The sequence below is a fragment of the Bos indicus x Bos taurus genome, chromosome 12 (genome assembly GCF_003369695.1).
Source record: "Bos indicus x Bos taurus breed Angus x Brahman F1 hybrid chromosome 12, Bos_hybrid_MaternalHap_v2.0, whole genome shotgun sequence".
NCBI lineage: Eukaryota > Metazoa > Chordata > Mammalia > Artiodactyla > Bovidae > Bos > Bos indicus x Bos taurus.
This window is the reverse complement of record NC_040087.1, coordinates 84,771,990-84,788,616: the sequence shown is the minus strand read 5'-3', so window position 1 is coordinate 84,788,616 and position 16,627 is coordinate 84,771,990. Positions and strand designations below refer to the sequence as shown.

Here is a 16,627-nt window from a genome sequence, read left to right as displayed (position 1 = left end):
ACGGCCACACCTGCGCCTGCGGAGGAGGAAGCCAGGTGCTGGAGCCGGAGCCCGCCCCGCGCCGGGACGCCTGGGTCAGCAGCCGGGCCGCGCCCCTGCGCTGTGTCCACCCCGGGACTCGGCTCTGCGTCCGCCAGCCTTCCCACCTGGCGCCCCCACCTGCCCCGCCCCCCCCAACCTGCCCGGGTCTTCCGCGTGCCGCCCGCTGGGGGAACGAGCGCGGGGCCGGCCAGAAGACAGGTCCACCCCGCCTGGCGGGCGGCAGGTGAGTGCCCTGGGGGTCGGGGAGAGGGCGGGGCCAGCCCGGGGCGTGGGCCGTCAGGGGCGGGGCCAGCCCGGGGCGGGGCGGGACCAGCCCGGGGCGTGGGCGGCATGGGGGGCGTGGTCAGCACGGGAGTGGGCGGTCGGGGGCGGGGCCGACCGCCCTGGATCCCGGACTGGCCGCCGCCGGCGGGACACCTAGGCGGGCGTCGGGCTGGGTCCCAGCTCCGGCCCAGCGCCTAGCCGCGCTTTCTCTCCCGCGTTCCCAGGCGTCCGGAAGGGAGGGTTCCCGAGAGGCTGCCTCTCTGTCAGTCCCGGGTCAGAGTAGCTTCGGGGCGTCCGGCGGATCCAGCCGCGCACCGGGCGCACGGGCCAGGAGGGCGTGGGGGAGCGGAGAGGTGTCCCCTGCGGGAAGATGAGGAAGCCCGACGGGAAGATCGTGCTTTTGGGGGACATGAACGTGGGCAAGACGTCGCTGCTCCAGAGGTACATGGAGCGGCGCTTCCCGGACACGGTCAGCACGGTGGGCGGCGCCTTCTACCTGAAGCAGTGGCGCTCCTACAACATTTCCATCTGGGACACTGCAGGTGAGGGCGGGGGCTTCTAGCTGGAGAGAAGCGTCCCTCAGGGCAGGGGTCCCCTAGGGCAGGGTCTCCTGGAGCAGGGACCCCCAGGCCAGGCGTCTGCTGCCCCACGCTGGGTCCCTCCCTTGCTCTGCAGGTAACCCCGTCGTCTGTATCAGGCCCCTCCTCACGGTGTGCGGCCACCCTTGGCCCCTCTTTGTTCCTACTTGACTCCTCTGCTGGTTGGAAAGCTGAGGATTCAGCCACTGGGTACATCTTAGCAACATTCCAGGAAAGCACCCTGGGCCCCAAAGAGAGGACCGCTGGTGCCTGCTTATGGAGCGCCCAGCCCAGCCAGCTGCTGGTAACCGAAGGCACTGAAGCCCTCCCACCAACAGGGCCTCAGTCGCTGTCCACAGCCACCTTGAGGGGTGAGCAGAGCTAGTATAAACTGCCTCTCCTGACAGAAGAGAAAACGGAGGCCCTGAACCTCCCCTGAGGGCTTAGGTGGGAAGCAGAGCTCAGGTCCCCTCCCTCTGCCAGACGTGTCTGTATTTTCCACTTATCGTCGCCATCGTCAGGGCTCATGCATGTTTTGGGGCTTTGAAGTGATTTTCTGCAGAAGCATTTTGAAGATAGCCATTTGATTAAATTCCAGGAGATAGTGGAGGACAGAGGAGCCTGGTGTGCTGCAGTCTATTGGGTCACAAAGAGTCGGAGATGACTTAGCGACTGAACAACAATTATTTTAAGTATGTGTAGTATATTTGTGGTTTTTCAAAAGTAGAATACATCAGCGGATCTTGACTCAACCTTTCAGTCTGTTAACTCTGTGTAGTCACACTGACGTGAGTGTTACAATAGAATGTATTTTCTTCCCCATGAAAAAGAATAAGATCCCACAATAAGTAAGCTGTAAATTAGTATGATGCGTTTTCAATGGGCTTGACTTTTTAAAGCCTGAAACTTCAAGGTCTGACTTTTTAAATGTCTGCACTTTAAAAAGTGACATTTACGCTAGAAGTTCCTGTGCAGAATTTAAAAGTTGCCAACTTGGGTGCACCAGTCTGCTGAATAAGCAAGAATATAACTCATCCTCTATTTAAAACTGAATTAATGATGGCTGCTTTCCAACGTCTGCCCCTCCTCCCTCCCTCTTGCTTTCTCTTGGCTGTCTTTTTTGTTGTTAGAGTTGTTAACGTCTTGACTAATTTGTTTGCAAACATGCTGTGAAACGCAGCGTCTCCCATCTCCCGGGTACGAGTGCACCTCCCTTGCTCTTTCTCTGCCTCCAGGCTGCAGAGTGAAGTTCCTCAGATCCTTTCCTTAGCTGACTCTCCAGCATTAAGCATTTGGTAGCAGTGGAACCAGAGCTCTAGAAATCAGACCAAGTTAGCATAACTTGTCTGTGTGTTCTGCATGAGGCTGGTCCTGAGGCCCGTTTGGTTGGTTGACTGGACCTCACTGCTGCCTTGGTTTACACAAGGCTAGTTCAGGATCAGTGCTGGGGGACCCAAACCCAGAACCCAGCTGCGGCTGCCATTAGAAGCTTTTACCACATGCGCGGTGTTTCTGGAACAGGAGCTGACTGCTTGGTGTCAGAACAGGCATCTTGGCATTCAAGGTTTGAAGAAGTAATGTCGATCAGCCACTTTCTTCTTTGGTGCTGAGGACATGTTGCAGCCAGAATCTTTACTGTCAGAGGATTTTGTAATAAGGCTGATGAAATGTCCTTGGTGTCTGGTTGGGCTCCCGGGGGCAGCGACTCATTTCCTGGCTGCCTGGGAAACCTGCCTTCTTCCCGGAACCCCAAGTGTGACCTCAGCTGGGCCCCCGGGACAGTGGAATGCCGGGATCTGTGGGCACATTTCTGATCTCCTATATACACGTGTTCAGGGCACCCGGGGCTAGGAGTCAGCGGTCACACAGGCCACCTCTGTGCCTGTGGGGTTAGGGAGACTTCGAGGGAGAAGGCATGTATGACTTTTTGCCTATTAGGTAATCCTTGTTGGAGATGCAAAAGTTTAACTTCTAGGAAAGCCCCTCTTTTTCCTCCTTTTGCCTTGCCCTTAAAGTTTCTTTCGACCCCACCCTGTCTTCTAAGTTGCTTTCATTTTAATTTGTGTAACTGAAGCAGAAGGGTGAGGACCGGCTGGAGGACACCTGGTTTTATCACCATTCTCAGTCACACGGGGTGGGCGGGTGCTGAATAATGAAACTGATAGGGAGGTGTCAGAGTTCCTGTTCCACCTTGGCACGTCCTTCCGACAGCAGTGCCTGCTGGCATCCCGAGGCTGCCAGCAGAGGGGTGTGTGGGGCAGAGCGGGGAAAGGAGGTTTGCTGGGTGGCTATCAGTTGGCACGGGGCTCCTCTGGAGGGAGTGGCACTGTGGAGACGGGGCTGGAGCTGGTGGAGATCACGCAGGACCAGGCTTTGTCCAGGGTCGGCACTCCATGGGCTCCAATTCCAGCAGAGGGGAGAGGCAGACAAGGAAATGCATATCGTGTCACATCGCATCACTGTTCCGGAGAAAATGTGGCAGGACGATGGGAAACTGAGCAGTGAGCCCGGGCAGACCCCGCCAGACGCCTGCCAGAGCCCAGGGCAGATCCTCCTCCAAAGTCCAGGCTGAGCCTGCCAGAGCCCAAGCAGATGCCCGCCAGAGCCCAGGGCTGACCCCCCACCAGAGCCCAGGGCAGACCCCTCACCAGAGGCCAGGCTGACCCTGCCAGAGCCCAAGCAGATGCCCACCAGAGCCCAGGGCTGACCTCCCACCAGAGCCCAGGGCAGATCCTCCACCAGACACCAGGGCTGACTCCACCAGAGCCCAGGCTGACCCTGTCAGAGCCCAAGCAGACCCCGTCAGACCCCAGAGCAGACCCCGTCAGATCCCGGGACTGTGCTCCCTCATTTAGCTCTCCTTCCTCCTTCCCCAGGCCTTGGGGTGGGTGGTAGCTGATTCCTGTTTGAATGCACCTGAAGAGCTTTCCTGACCCAAATCTGCTTTGCTCCAGCTCCTAGTGACACACCCCGGTTTCCACCCGGGAGTCCCTGCAGTGCCCTGACATCCAGGGCCTGCCTGTCGTCTGTTCATGCAGACGGGGCTTGAGCGGCTTTTCTCTTCCGCGTTCCTGACTTCCTTCTGAGCCCTGGCCAAGTTGTTAACATCTGTATTTCTAACAGTCCGTTCAAAGGTAGGCTTCCCAGGTGGCTCTAGTGGTAAAGAACCCATCTGCCAGTGCAGGAGACGTAGGAGACTTGGTTCAGTCCCTGGGTGGGGAAGATCTCCTGGAGCAGGAAATGGCAACCCACTCCAGTGTTCTTGCCTGAAGAATCTCATGACAGGGGAGCCGGGTGGGCTACAGTCCATGGGGTCGCCAAGAGTCGGACACAACCGAAACGACTGAGCACGTGTTCAAGGCGATCTAGGCCCTTCCCACCGCGTTCCCGAGTTCGCCCAGGCTCCGCGATTGCCCAGTTCCAAAGCCACTTCCACATTCATTGCAGCGGCGTCCGACTCCCAGGATCGCTTTTGGTTTCCTGCGGCTGTCGTAGTAAATAACCACAGACTTAGTGGCTTAGAAGAGCAGGTGCGTCCCGGATGGGTCTCACTGGTTAGAATCCAGGTGTCAGGAGGTCTGTTCCTCTCCAAGCCTCCAGGAAGGACTGTCTTCCCTGCCTTCCTGCCCCCGGGGCCCGCCTGCACCCACGGCTTCCTCCTCCTCTGTCTTCTAGCTGGCACGTCTGGTGGGGCCCTTCTCTCCTCACGGCCCTTGAACCCTGACTGTCATGCCCCTTCCTGTATCTGAAGGACCCTGTGATTACCCTGGGCACGTCCTGGTCATCCAGGGACGTCTCCTCATTTAGGGTCGGCCAGCTGGCCATATGGATTTCTGTGTTTAATACGGCGTGTTCACAGGCTCCAGGCCTGAAGACGTCTTGGTGGGGGTGGGGTGGGCTGCTGACCACACGTGTGATTGCGGGGCTGTGTCACCTCTCCCCGCGTTTTCCTCCTCTGTCAAAGGGGGGCAGCTGTAGTTGTTGCTGGAAATCTACCCGCTAATAATGGGTCGTGTGCTCTGAGCAGTACTGGGAAGGAGGAAGCTTTGTGTTTTGCTAAATAAGCGTCTCCCAGCCCTGGGTACTCACAACCTCGATGGCCACCAGCAAGCCTGTCACAGCGGGGCACGAGAGGCTCGGGTGGGTCACCAAGAAATGATTCTGCAGGAAGCGGAAAGCTCCAGGAAGGGGGGCTCCGGAGCAGTTGGGTTAAGTCTTTCTCTTGAACAGCCTAAGGGTACCCCGGGAGAGGATGCTGGAGTTCTGACATATGAAGTCGTGGTGCCTGGAGGAGGGGATGTCCTTGCTCGCACCGTGAACTTAGTGAGGAGGTCTGGGCTCCTGGGGAGGACCAGGGCCTCGGTCCTGTGAAGGGCCGTGTTGTCCTGGGGGGCCCGTGTGGGCGGCCCCGGGAGGCACACGAGAGCGGATGCCAGGTGATGTGGACAGTCCATCCGAGGACTACGAGCCCCTCTCTAGGCAGCTGCTCCTGGATCAGGGAGTGGGGGGACGCTGTGTGGGAAGAGGGCGTCGTTCAGGCTGTGGACCCTGGAGACACGCTCTTTTTGATGGGGGCGGCAGAGCTGCGGATCCCCAGTGCCTTGGCCCAGCCTGCGAGGCCTGCGTGTTTAACCTCGAGAGGCTGGCACAGAAGTGGGTAGACAGCCTGTGCAAACTGCGCGTGCAGCCAGCGGCGGAGGGCTCTGCTTTTAGCTGCCCCTCTTGGTTGATGAGTGCGGCTGCTGAGTGGTTTTGAGGTCCTGATCCTGACAAGCAGGATGGGTGTGACAGGGATGGATGACCCCTCCTTTCTGCCGATCGGGGGTGCTCACCTGGGCCTCACTGCCACCCTACTTTGTGTAATGGGCACCCCTCCCCCCTCCCGCCCCAGCATTTTACAGCAGTAGAGCTCAGTGGCTGCGGCAGAGACCGTACAGCGCCGGAAAACTCAAGTGTTCAGTCTGGCCCTTTGCAGAAATAGTTTGCTGACTCCTGGTTTAGGTCCCATGAAAAGGAGAATACTTTTCTAAAAGTCTTTTCTGTAGCTGTTCTCTTGGCAAAACTCGGTTAGCCTTTGCCCTGCTTCATTTTGTTCTCTAAGGTCCGTCTAGTCAAGGCTATGGTTTTTCCAGTGGTCATGTATGGATGTGAGAGTTGGACTATACAGAAAGCTGAGCGCCTAAGAATTGATGCTTTTGAACTGTGGTGTTGGAGAAGACTCTCGATAGTCCCTTGGACTGCAAGGAGATCCAACCAGTCCATCCTAAAGGAGATCAGTCCTGGGTGTTCATTGGAAGGACTGATGCTGAAGCTGAAACTCCAATACTTTGGCCACCTGACGCGGAGAGCTGACTCATTTGAAAAGACCCTGATGCTGGGAAAGATTGCGGGCAGGAGGAGAAGGGGACGACAGAGGATGAGATGGTTGGATGGCATCACTGACTCAATGGACATGAGTTTGAGCAAGTTCCAGGAGATGGTGAAGGACAGAGAACCCTGGTGTGCTGCAGTCCATGGGGTCACAAAGAATCGGACATGACTGAGCAACTGAACTGAACTTTCTGTAGTTGTAGAAACTCCCCAAAGAGTTTAGCATTTAGGAAAGAGTTCAGGAACTGAGGAGACCCCTGATTCAGTTAAACTGGACAAGCAGCTCTCAGATTTCCCTTGGGGCTCCACCTGAAGCTGTACTGGGTGAGGGTGGGGCCTGGGTTTAAGATCAGGATGGGCTCCTGCTGGGAGAAAGTTCTTGGAAATAAATCTTAGTTTAGATTTGGGATCTGGAAATTAAGGCTGCAAAGCCAGTGTTGTAGGTGGTCCACATCTTTGTGGGTGGTCCACATCTATGTGGGTGGTCCATGTCTGTGTGGGTGGTCCATGTCTTTGTGAGTGGGTCAGCATCCTTGTAGGTGGTCCACGCTTTGTGGGTGGCCCACGTCTTTGTGGGTGGCCCACACATTTGTGGGTGGCCCACATCTTTATAGATGGTCCACATCCATGTGGGTGGTCCATGTCTGTGTGGGTGGTCCATGTCTTTGTGAGTGGGTCAGCATCCTTGTGGGCGGTCCATACTTTATGGATGGCCCACGTCTTTGTGGGTGTTCCACGTCTTTGTGTGTGGCCCACATCTTTGTAGGTTGGTCACATCTTTAGTACCACTGAAGACTCTGAATGGCACCCTCTGGGGTTAAGGCATCATTTGCAGAATTCCTCTGCTTTCTTGAGAAAGTCAGTGGCCTGAATATGAATGTGGGTATTAAGATAGGTGGAAGAAAATCAGCAGCCTGGGCTCAGCGGGGTGGACAAAGCGCCATTGTACTGAGAGATCTCAGAGGACAAAGGCTGCCTGTGTGCAGCTGCACGTGCTGGCAGGTCAGCCCGGAGGCCGCCTGGAGGAGGCGCCAGGAACTCTCGGGGTGGGTGGGGAGAGGTATTTAAGGCTTGCGGGTACGCTTGAATTCTGGAGACTTGAACTAACTGAGGTCCACCGCATTCGTGAGCTAACACCTGAATCGCATTTAATGTCTCTGGACAATAACTCTGTGCTTGGTTATCTTTAAGTTTGTGGGAAAAATAGAAACTATCATCCCTAATGGAACTTGCCCTTCGCGTTTCATTGAGACTTCACAGAACTTCCCTCTTTGCAAAAAGGAAATTTCACACACATGTACATGCATGTACACACGTGTTTTTATTCTTGGAACGAGGCTTCATCACGCGTATGATTTGATGACAGACCCTCGTGGCTCCTTCCTCCTCCTCCTCCTCCTGTTTTGGAGGGGGGTCCTCAGAGCCGGCCCAGGTGCCCTGTTCAGAACTCACCGCAGACGCCCGTCTTTGCTCCGCTCCCCCCTTTGCCGCGGCACCGCCTTCTCTGGGATCGTCCCCGCTCCTGACGACGTCCAGCTTGAACTGTGTCCCGTCTTTCAGCGCCACGTGCCTCACACAGCCGTCGTGGATGGTGGAGCGGACTTCTTTGTCCAGACCGTGCCGCCACGTGACCTCATCTCCCTAACTGTGTTTTGCTTTCTATCTGATGGCAGAGCGGTCAGTGTCGCCTGTTCTGAAATGAGGAGAGAAAGCAGAATGGACGTGCACAGAGCCGCGGGACCTGTGGGCACCCAACCTGACATTGCCTCGCTAGGGGCGGGGAAGGAGAGGAGAAGCGGGGGTGGGGCTGACAAAGGACCGGCAGGAATAATGCCCGGAAACTTTCCAACCCGGTAGCTCACATACACCTGCAGATTCCAGAAGCCGAGAGAGTCACAGACAGGGAAAACCCAAAGAGACCCGGGCAAGGCTCGCTATAATGAAACTCCGAAAACCAAAAGGCAAGAAAAACATCTTTTGTTTTTTCCAGCCGCTCCGTGTGGCATGTGGGATCTGATCAGATCCACGCAGCCTGCAGTGGGGGTGTGGAGTCTTACCACTGGGCTACCAGGGAAGTCCCAAGGAAAATATCCTGAAAGCAGCAAGTGGGGGAAAGAAAAGGTTATAATGACAGCAGATAGCTGACTCATCAGAAGTCAAGGTGGCCAGAAGGAAGTGGCGTGGTACTTTCCAAGTGCTGAAAACAAGGATGAAGACTTTTTTATTTTTGATTTTAGTTTTTATTTATCTGCTTTTGGCTGCGCTTGGCTCTTCGTTGCGGTGTGTGGGCTTCCTCTAGTTGGGGCGAGTGAGGGCTACCCTCTCGTTGTGGCTCTTGGGCTTCTCGTTGTGGTGGCTTTTGCGGCGGAGCGCGGGCTCTAGGGTGTGTCGGGTGGGGTGCGGCTGTAGTTGTGGAGTGTGGGTTCAGCAGCTGTGGCGCACGGGCTTAGTTGCTCCTTGGTGTATGGAATCTCCCTGGACCAGGGATCGAACCTGTGTCCTCTGCATTGGCAGGCAGATTCTTTATCCTCTACGCCACCAGGGGCCTCTGATGAAGACTGTTGACCTACGATTTTTGTTTGTCTTCACAAAAAGTGACTCTGGAAACAGGTGCCGTACCTTGACTCAGACTTTTCCACCTGTTCTGTTCTTTAATGACAGTATGATGCTATTTAGTATACAATTGCATGTTGAATAAGCTATCTAGGTAAACCTGGGAGGTTTTTTTTTTCTCCACATGAAATGTAAAAGCTTTCGGCTTTGTAGCTTAAAAATTGGGAACAACTTTTGCCTATATAGTAGTTTTAGCTTTTTGGTAGATTGTCTTGTAGGGTTTATTGAAAGTTCGCACATCGGCGTTAAGATTCACCTGGGTCTTTCAGTGCCTGGTTAGGAGTTTTGACACAGCTGTGTACCAACAAGCACAACCAAGATACAAGCCGTCTGCATCTTTTTACAAAAGATCCCTGGTCCTTCGGAGTCAGCCCTCTACTCAGCACAGCCCCCAGCCCCCGTCTGTCTTCTGTCCTCAGCGTGGTCTCCAGGGCTCGTATGGGATGGAGAGTTTTGAGCCTGGTTCCTTCTGCTCAATGCGTTTAAGGTCCACCTGTGTTGTTGTCTGTGTTCAATCCTGTTAATCGCTGAGTAAAGCTCCACCGTGGGCTTCCCTGGCGGCTCCGGTGCCTGCAATGCAGGAGACTCAGGAGATGCGGGTTTGATCCCTGGATCAGGAAGAGCTCCTGGAGAAGGAAATGGCAACCCACTCCAGTATTCCTGCCTGGAATATCCCATGGACAGAGGAGCCTGGTGGGCTACGGTCCATGGGCTCACAAAGAGTCAGACACAACTAAGCAATTAAATCACCACCACCAAAGTCCCATCGTGTGGATGGACTGTCCACGCCTGAGCCATTAAACCGCCACCGCCATGTGGACGTGCCGTCCATCAGCTGAGTGACTAAACCGCCACCACCAAAGCTCCGTCGTGTGGACGTGCCGTCCATCAGCTGAAGGGTGTTTGGGTTGTGTTCAGTTTTTCGTGATTATGAATAAAGCCGCTATAAACACTGAGTAGAGGTTTTTGTGGGAACGTGAATTTTCACCTCTCGGGTCAGCCAGCTAGGAGTAGGACTCTTGGGCTTTCCAGTCAGTGTATGTTGAACACCAACCTGACACAGCCCCATCAGTTAAAGAATCAGTTTTTTTAATTTCCATGTGTTGAGAGACTCACGTTTCCATGCACAGACTTGGGGAATATTCTGGGGAGAGAACTCAGTCGTTTAGCTCTTGGACACTTTTCTGAAGGAAGTGATCTGTTTCTTGTTTTCCTTAGCTGACTTTGTGCAGGCACTGTGGTTAGTTCTGCAATGGAAACTTCGTTGCTTTCTCTGCCAGGGTCACTGCAGTGTTGCTGGAATGGCAGGTGCTTGGAGAGAGGCACCGGGAATAAGACCCATACTGTAAGGTTCTAATCTTGGTTGTCTCTTGGCCATAAAACAGACACATTTAGCGGCCCTCTCTGTCTCGGGCGCAGAGCCCTTTAGAAGGAAGGCCACTCGCGGAGCCTGGTGCCAGCTGCCGTGCCCGCTTACCCCCTTGTTCCCTCTGACAGATCATTTCCAACCAGCCTTCAAAACCAGCTCTTCTCTGAGACCTACCTTCCTGCTCAGCCCGAGCGAACCCAAACCCACACACTTACTCGAGTGTTTCTATTCCAAGAGAAGGCCTGCTGAGTGTGTATCTCCTGCAGAGCATTTCTAAACGCTGGGCGACTTGTTCTGTGGCCTGAGAGGAAGTGGGCGTGAGCCGGGGCTTCTCTCAACGCTGGCCTGGCCTGGCCTCCGCAGGCCGGTCTCGCGCCTCTGACATGGCTCAGCTCGCCCACTGCTCAGTTTCCCGTCCTTTGGGCTCACATGGGCTCGGAGCTTAGCTTTGACCTGACAGCGTTTGTGCGTGGCAAAAATGAGGCCAGCGGGACCGTGGCTGGAGCACCTCCGCTCCGGAAAGGCTTCACGCCCGAGTACACCCGGCACGCTGGGCGCCGCCTCGCGGGGGCACGGAGTCTGCTATGATCCTGTCAACGAGAGCAGGGCCAAAGATTTGCCTTTTCAGCTTCTTCCTCTTTCAGATGAAGAGACAAGACCCCGAAAGTTATTTGTCCAACGTCGGAGCAGAAGAGGGGCCAGAGCCGGGGTCTCACGACGCCGTAACCAAAGTCTCTGCACCGTTAGCGCCTTGTTTCACGCTGCTGTGCCCTCCATCATGGATGCTTCCTTCATCTTTAGGGGCGTCTGTGCTCTGACCTCCTCCCCTGCTGCAGTGCGCTCAGAAATCAGGGTGGTGTCCCAAGGAGAGCTGGCTTGGGAAGTGTTTTCTCCGGGCGTCCGGGTTGCTGGCTCATGGCCCCATCCTCCCTGGCCCTCCACCAGTGTGAGTAGCAGGGGTGCCCTCGGCTTCTCCTGCGCCAGGCACCACGCGGAGTGCTGCTGGGGCCTCGTCTCTCATTTCCTACAGCGGCGTTGTGCGGTTGGTATTTTCACCACTGCCTCTTCCAGACCAGGAGGCTCAGGGCCAGGTGGCGCGGGGCGCTGGGGGCCCAGATTTGAGGTCGGCGCCTCATCATGTGTAGTGGGCTCCTTTCCACCTGTCTGGGCACCACGTGGGTGCCCTCCACATGCAGAACGCTTCCCCTGCCTGCTCCCCGGGGGATGCTGCCCACGGAGACCCGGGTGAGGGGCAGCCTGGCTCCCACACGCCTGGGCAGCACCCAGACAGAGCAGGACAGGTGGGACCCAGCCCTGCGCCCCTCGCCCTGATGGCCTGCTGCATGTGGGCTGGGCACGTCCCTGACTGACCACTGATTGGCGTTTACATTTACAACTTTAGAAAAACAATTACTGATTTATCTGTGGCTGTGCTGGGTCTTCATTGCTGTGTGGGCTCTTCCCTAGTTGCGTGGGGGCCACTCTGTAGATGTGGCGCTCGGGCTGCTCACTGTGGGGGCTTCTCCTGTTATAAAGCCCGGGCCCGAGGTGCTCAGTCTGCAGTACTTGCAGCACGCGGGCTCAGTAGCGCTGGTGCTCAGGCTTGGTTGCCCCGAGGCGGGTGGGGTCCTCCTGACCCAGGGATCGAACTGGTGTCCCCTGCATCGGCAGGCGGATTCTTAACCGCTGAAACACCGGGCACGTCCTCTGTTAACGACTTGTGATTGCTGTGGCCTGCATTAGAAGTTTCGATTTCCAGTTTATAATTTCTCACCTGCTTTTGGAAAGAGAGTGCGGGGCTGGGACCTTGCTTTTTTTCCCCTCGGTTCCAGACACGCATTCAGTTCCTGTTGTTGAAGGGCCACTTGTATTTCCACGCATGCCCACACCCAGGCGTCCAAGGCCCCGTGTCTTGGAGCAGAGGCCTGGCTGAGGGGAGTGGGCTGAGCCAGGCCTGTGGCATGAGGGTGTCCGCGCTGCGTCCGGGGAAGGTGACGGCCGCACGAGGGGACCCAGAGCCCATGGTCTGCCAGGGCGTTGCTTGAAAAGAATACGTTCTGTGGGTTTTTCTGGTTGGAGGAACAAAAGAGCCTTTCTTTCTGAGATGTTCGCACATCTGTCTGTAAAAGTAGTGTTTCCGCAGGGAGTGGCCTTTGGGAGGGTGAGGGCTGCGGGCAGGGGCGGGCAGGGTGGGCAGCCTCCCGGGCCCAGGTCTCCCTGGTCCCCCCCGACCTGCGGGCCCTAGGTCTCCTCCGTCCCCCGACCTAGCAGCAGCTGTGTTTGTCCTCTGGTAAGAGCTGCAGTCGCTGCTTGTCACCCACATTATGAGACTTCACCAGAGACCTTGGAAGCTCCTGCCTGTGTCCAGGCTGCTTTGAAGAACTCCCGCAGGAGTGGCTGGGCTGGGCGCATCTTCAAGGACTCCTTGGTTCCGAGTCTCCCTTATGGCCTTGCTTTCCTCACTCAAACAGGTGGACTTGTTCCTGGGACGTGAGAACACAGGGGAGGTGCTGTAAGTTTGTGTTTTCCTCTATTTCTAAAAATCAGAGGTGCCTTTATTACACGTTGTGGCCAAATGCACAGTGACCGAATGTTAAATTGCCAGAATCTTATCAAAAATCCTCAGCCACGAGAATTTCCAGATAGGGCATTTTCTTGAAAGACTAAGATTAGATAGTAATGAAATCTAGCTCTTGAAGGTGGTTTTGTGTGATGCTGAACTAGTGTATCAAATAATACTCCAGGTTAGAATTATGGTTCTGCCTTAAATTGAAAACTTTTAAAGCAGTATTTATTGGCTCAAAGAATGCAGTGTTCAGAACACTAATTGGAAAAGATACACGTACCCCAGCGTTCACAGCAGCACTGTTTACAGCATGACAGCCAAGATGCGGAGACAGCCTAAGTGTCCGTCAACAGATGACGGACGAGTGGATAAAGAAGGGGTGGTGTCCACCCCACCACGGGATGCTGCTCAGCCATAAAGAATGAAATAATGCTATCTGCAACAACATCAGTGGATTTGGAAGGTGTTACGCTAAGTGAAATGTCAGACAAAGACGGTACTGTATGACGTCACTTACATGTGGAATCTAAAGCGATAACAGGCCGGTGAATCTGACAGCAAGGAGGCAGGCTCACAGAGAACAAACTGGCGTTACCAGCGGGGAGAGGGTGGTCGTTTGCATCTCGTCGAGAAGCTCTTTTGTTCGGAGTCACAGCTGAGGTGCTGACCTGGATTTGAAAGTGAATGTTCAGGTGTGGAGAGTAAACTGCATGGTGCGTTGGTAACACCGTCGGCAGAGATGGGTAAACTCACGGCTCTTCAGGGATCTTGCACGAAATGAGCCGCGGTCCTTACAACTTACCCGAGACGCGGCTCCAGCACCGATTTTAGCCAGATGGCAGCTGCTGCTTCGGAAGCACTGAACGCCAGGGCTGACCTCGACCCTGTGTGTGCTGTAACTCTGGGGCCCCTCCCCAGGACCAGGAGGCAGTGAGGTGGGCTTCGCTGGTGGGGTTCTGAGCCGGTGAAGTGATCAGCGTTTATGCGCTCGGTCAGCAAGCCAGCCCTGTGGTCTGAAATGTGCTCACACAGACGGAGCAGCTGTCGGCTGTCTCCACCTGCCCTGGAGACAGCGGGGCCGAGCCCGCCCTTCCCTGAGCTCAGGTGCGGTCCCTGAAGACCGGGAGGGCGGGCTGCCAGGGACGCTCTGTGGCCGGCTGGCCCCTCGGCCCTGTTGGTGGCAGAGTGGGTTTCTGAGGAGCCCGAGTCCTGCAGAGGCTGGGCCTTAGGCTCTGAGGGCGTGTCCTGCCCCGTTGGTGGCCGAGAGTTGCTGTGTCCTTGGCTTTATCTAATCTCGCTGTGCCCCTTCTTACCTGCCTTTACCTTCTCTCTGGGGGCATTTCATCGTCCTCCTTGACTGACTCTCAGCTTCTGGGCTCGGCCACCTCCAAGGAGCCCTGGGAGGCACCTCAGCCACCGTCTCAGCAAAGTGGCCTTAGGTCCCTCCTGCCCCCTCCTGATCCCTCCTGGCCCCTCCTGGCACCTCCTGATTCCTCCTGACCCCTCCTGATCCCTCCTGTCCCCTCCTGATCCCTCCTGTCCCCTCCTGATCCCTCCTGCCCCCTCCTGATCCCTCCTGTCCCCTCCTGATCCCTCCTGGCCCCTCCTGATCCCTTCAGGTCCCTCCTGGCCCCTCCCGATCCCTCCCGGCCCCTCCTGGCCCCTCCTGATCCCTCCTGGCCCCTCCTGGTCCCTTCTGGCTTCAGGTCTGATGGGCAACGGGGTGAGTACAGTCTGGACCCCTCCTCTCACCGGTTCTGTCCACACTCTTTTCGAGCACCTGCTGCGAACTGGACACTGTGCTGAGCCCCGGGGACCACGGTGAGGAAGGCAGATGGCCTCTCGTCCTGGAGTGAACTTGGGTCAAGTTGCTGGCGACAGGCCCAGCCTGGGTGGCTGGTGCTCTAAAGGAAAGGTGTGGGGACATCCCTGGGGACATCCCTGGGGACTTGAGGCAGATTTGAGGGGATGAGTAGTCACTTTCCTTGTGAGAAGCAGTATGTCTGTGTCTGCACAAGACTTGACCACCCCTGTGCTGTTCCCTGCGTGTTCCTGTTCTCCGCCTCCCTCCCGAGAGGTCCCGGCCTCTGGGCCCCCGATCACCTGTGCCCTCTTGACCCTTGAGGTGCTTAGGTCATTGGTCTGGCTCCCTCAGTAAGTGAGATAACCGAGGCCTTGAACATGTCTTTATTTTTTGTATCTGTTGGGAAAGTCGTGATTTTGCCCTTTCTTGAAAACTGTCTTTTAACATGCGTCGCGTGGAGCTGTTTGGAAAATGCTCAACCAAATCTCATTCCTGTTTGAGCAGAATTCAGAGTCCCCTCCTCCACGTTAGACGTTTGTCGTCAGGCGTTTCCTTACCTGGCAGGTGTTCATGCCACTGTCGGGGTTACTGGCTGCTTGCTTCCCGGGCGTTCTCGAGCAGCTGTGTGCTCTGGCCTGTGCTTTGAGATCTGTAGAGCTGTGCCACTAATTGTGGGGGTGGGATGAGGTGCCTGCGTGTGCATGCAGCTATATGTGTACATGTGTGCATGTGTATGCACGTATGTTGTACAAGTGTATGTGCACGAGTGTGCAGGTAGACATGTACCTACATGTTGTGCATGCGTGTATATGAGCGTACAGGCAGACATACACGTGTGTGCACGCATGCAGGTATACATGCGCATGTGTGTTGTACACGTGCATGTGTGTGTGAGTGTGCAGGTAGGTAAACGTGTGCGTGCATGCATGTAGACACATACACGTGTGCATATATGTTGTACACACATGTGCATGTGTGTGTGTGAGTGCACAGGTAGGCATACATGTGTGTGTGTGCATGCAGGTATACGTGCGCGTGTGTGTGCCTGTATGTTGTACACATGCACGAGTGTGCAGGTAGGTAAGCGTGTACATGTGCATGTGTGTGCAGCCAGGTATGCAATGTGTGTCCGCATATGCAAGTGTGTGTTACATGTGTGCACACACAGTGTGTGCACACATCTAGCTTGCCACTCTGCCCAGCGCCCGCAGCGACCCCTCAGCCAGGGTTGGCTCTGAGCCTTCCGAGGGGCACCGGCTGGCTGGGTTAGAGGAACATGACTCTGCCGACTCCAGGAACCAGGGACTGGGGGGTGGTTCTTCCTGTCTTACTGGCCGCCGGTCCTGAGAAAGGGCAAGTCAGCGTGAACGGAGGCCGTTTCTAACACTTGGAGTTCCTGCCGAAACTGCAGCTCTTTGGTGGGCTCCTGCTTCAGGGCAGCCTCGAGCGCTGTGGCGCTCCCCTGGGCTCCGTTGAGCTCGTTTCACACAGCCCGGACTGTGGGAGGACATTGCGCTCCCACTTTTCAGAGCCCGTTGACCTCTTGTTCCCTTGGTCGGCACCTTTTCTGCAGCAGTTGTAAAAGCTCATTCCGAACGTCACTAATTCCCAGTCTGATGAACAGCCTGGCTGCTCGAGTGAGACCTGCAGCTGCGCCCTGAGACCAGGGAGGGTGGGCTGCAGACGTTCGGGGTTTAGAGTCACCCCGCTCCTCTAGGGAGGCCGGGGCTGGGGGTGCGGCCACAGAATCCCGGCCGCCCAGACCTTCCTGGCCAGAAGCTGCCTCTCAGCAGGTCGCCTGCGAGTCGGGTCCAGGTCAGGAGCCTGGGCCTGCTCGGCCACGGGCAGGTGACTGTGGGCGTCCAGGGCAAGGGTCCGGCCGCTGGAGCCTCCTGGCGCTGTTTGCTCATGCAGTCCTGTTATCTACCTATCATCTTCCCACCGAGCATCACCTATCCGTCATCTTTCTATTTTCTTATCTGTCCTCTGTCTGCCAGTTTTAACCATGTGGAATTTTTTGT

At 56.0% G+C, this 16,627-nt stretch overlaps 1 protein-coding gene across 1 annotated transcript in view; it reads left to right on the top strand.

Annotated features, from left to right (window-relative positions):
- The first annotated feature begins 430 nt into the window (after positions 1-430).
- RAB20 (RAB20, member RAS oncogene family) overlaps positions 431-16,627 on the top strand; it is a 30,284-nt gene continuing 14,087 nt past the window's right edge. The window contains exon 1 of the mRNA XM_027557965.1: positions 431-848. Coding sequence (XP_027413766.1) covers positions 677-848 — 172 coding nt within the window. The 5' untranslated portion in view covers positions 431-676. The remainder of the gene's footprint in view (positions 849-16,627) is intronic.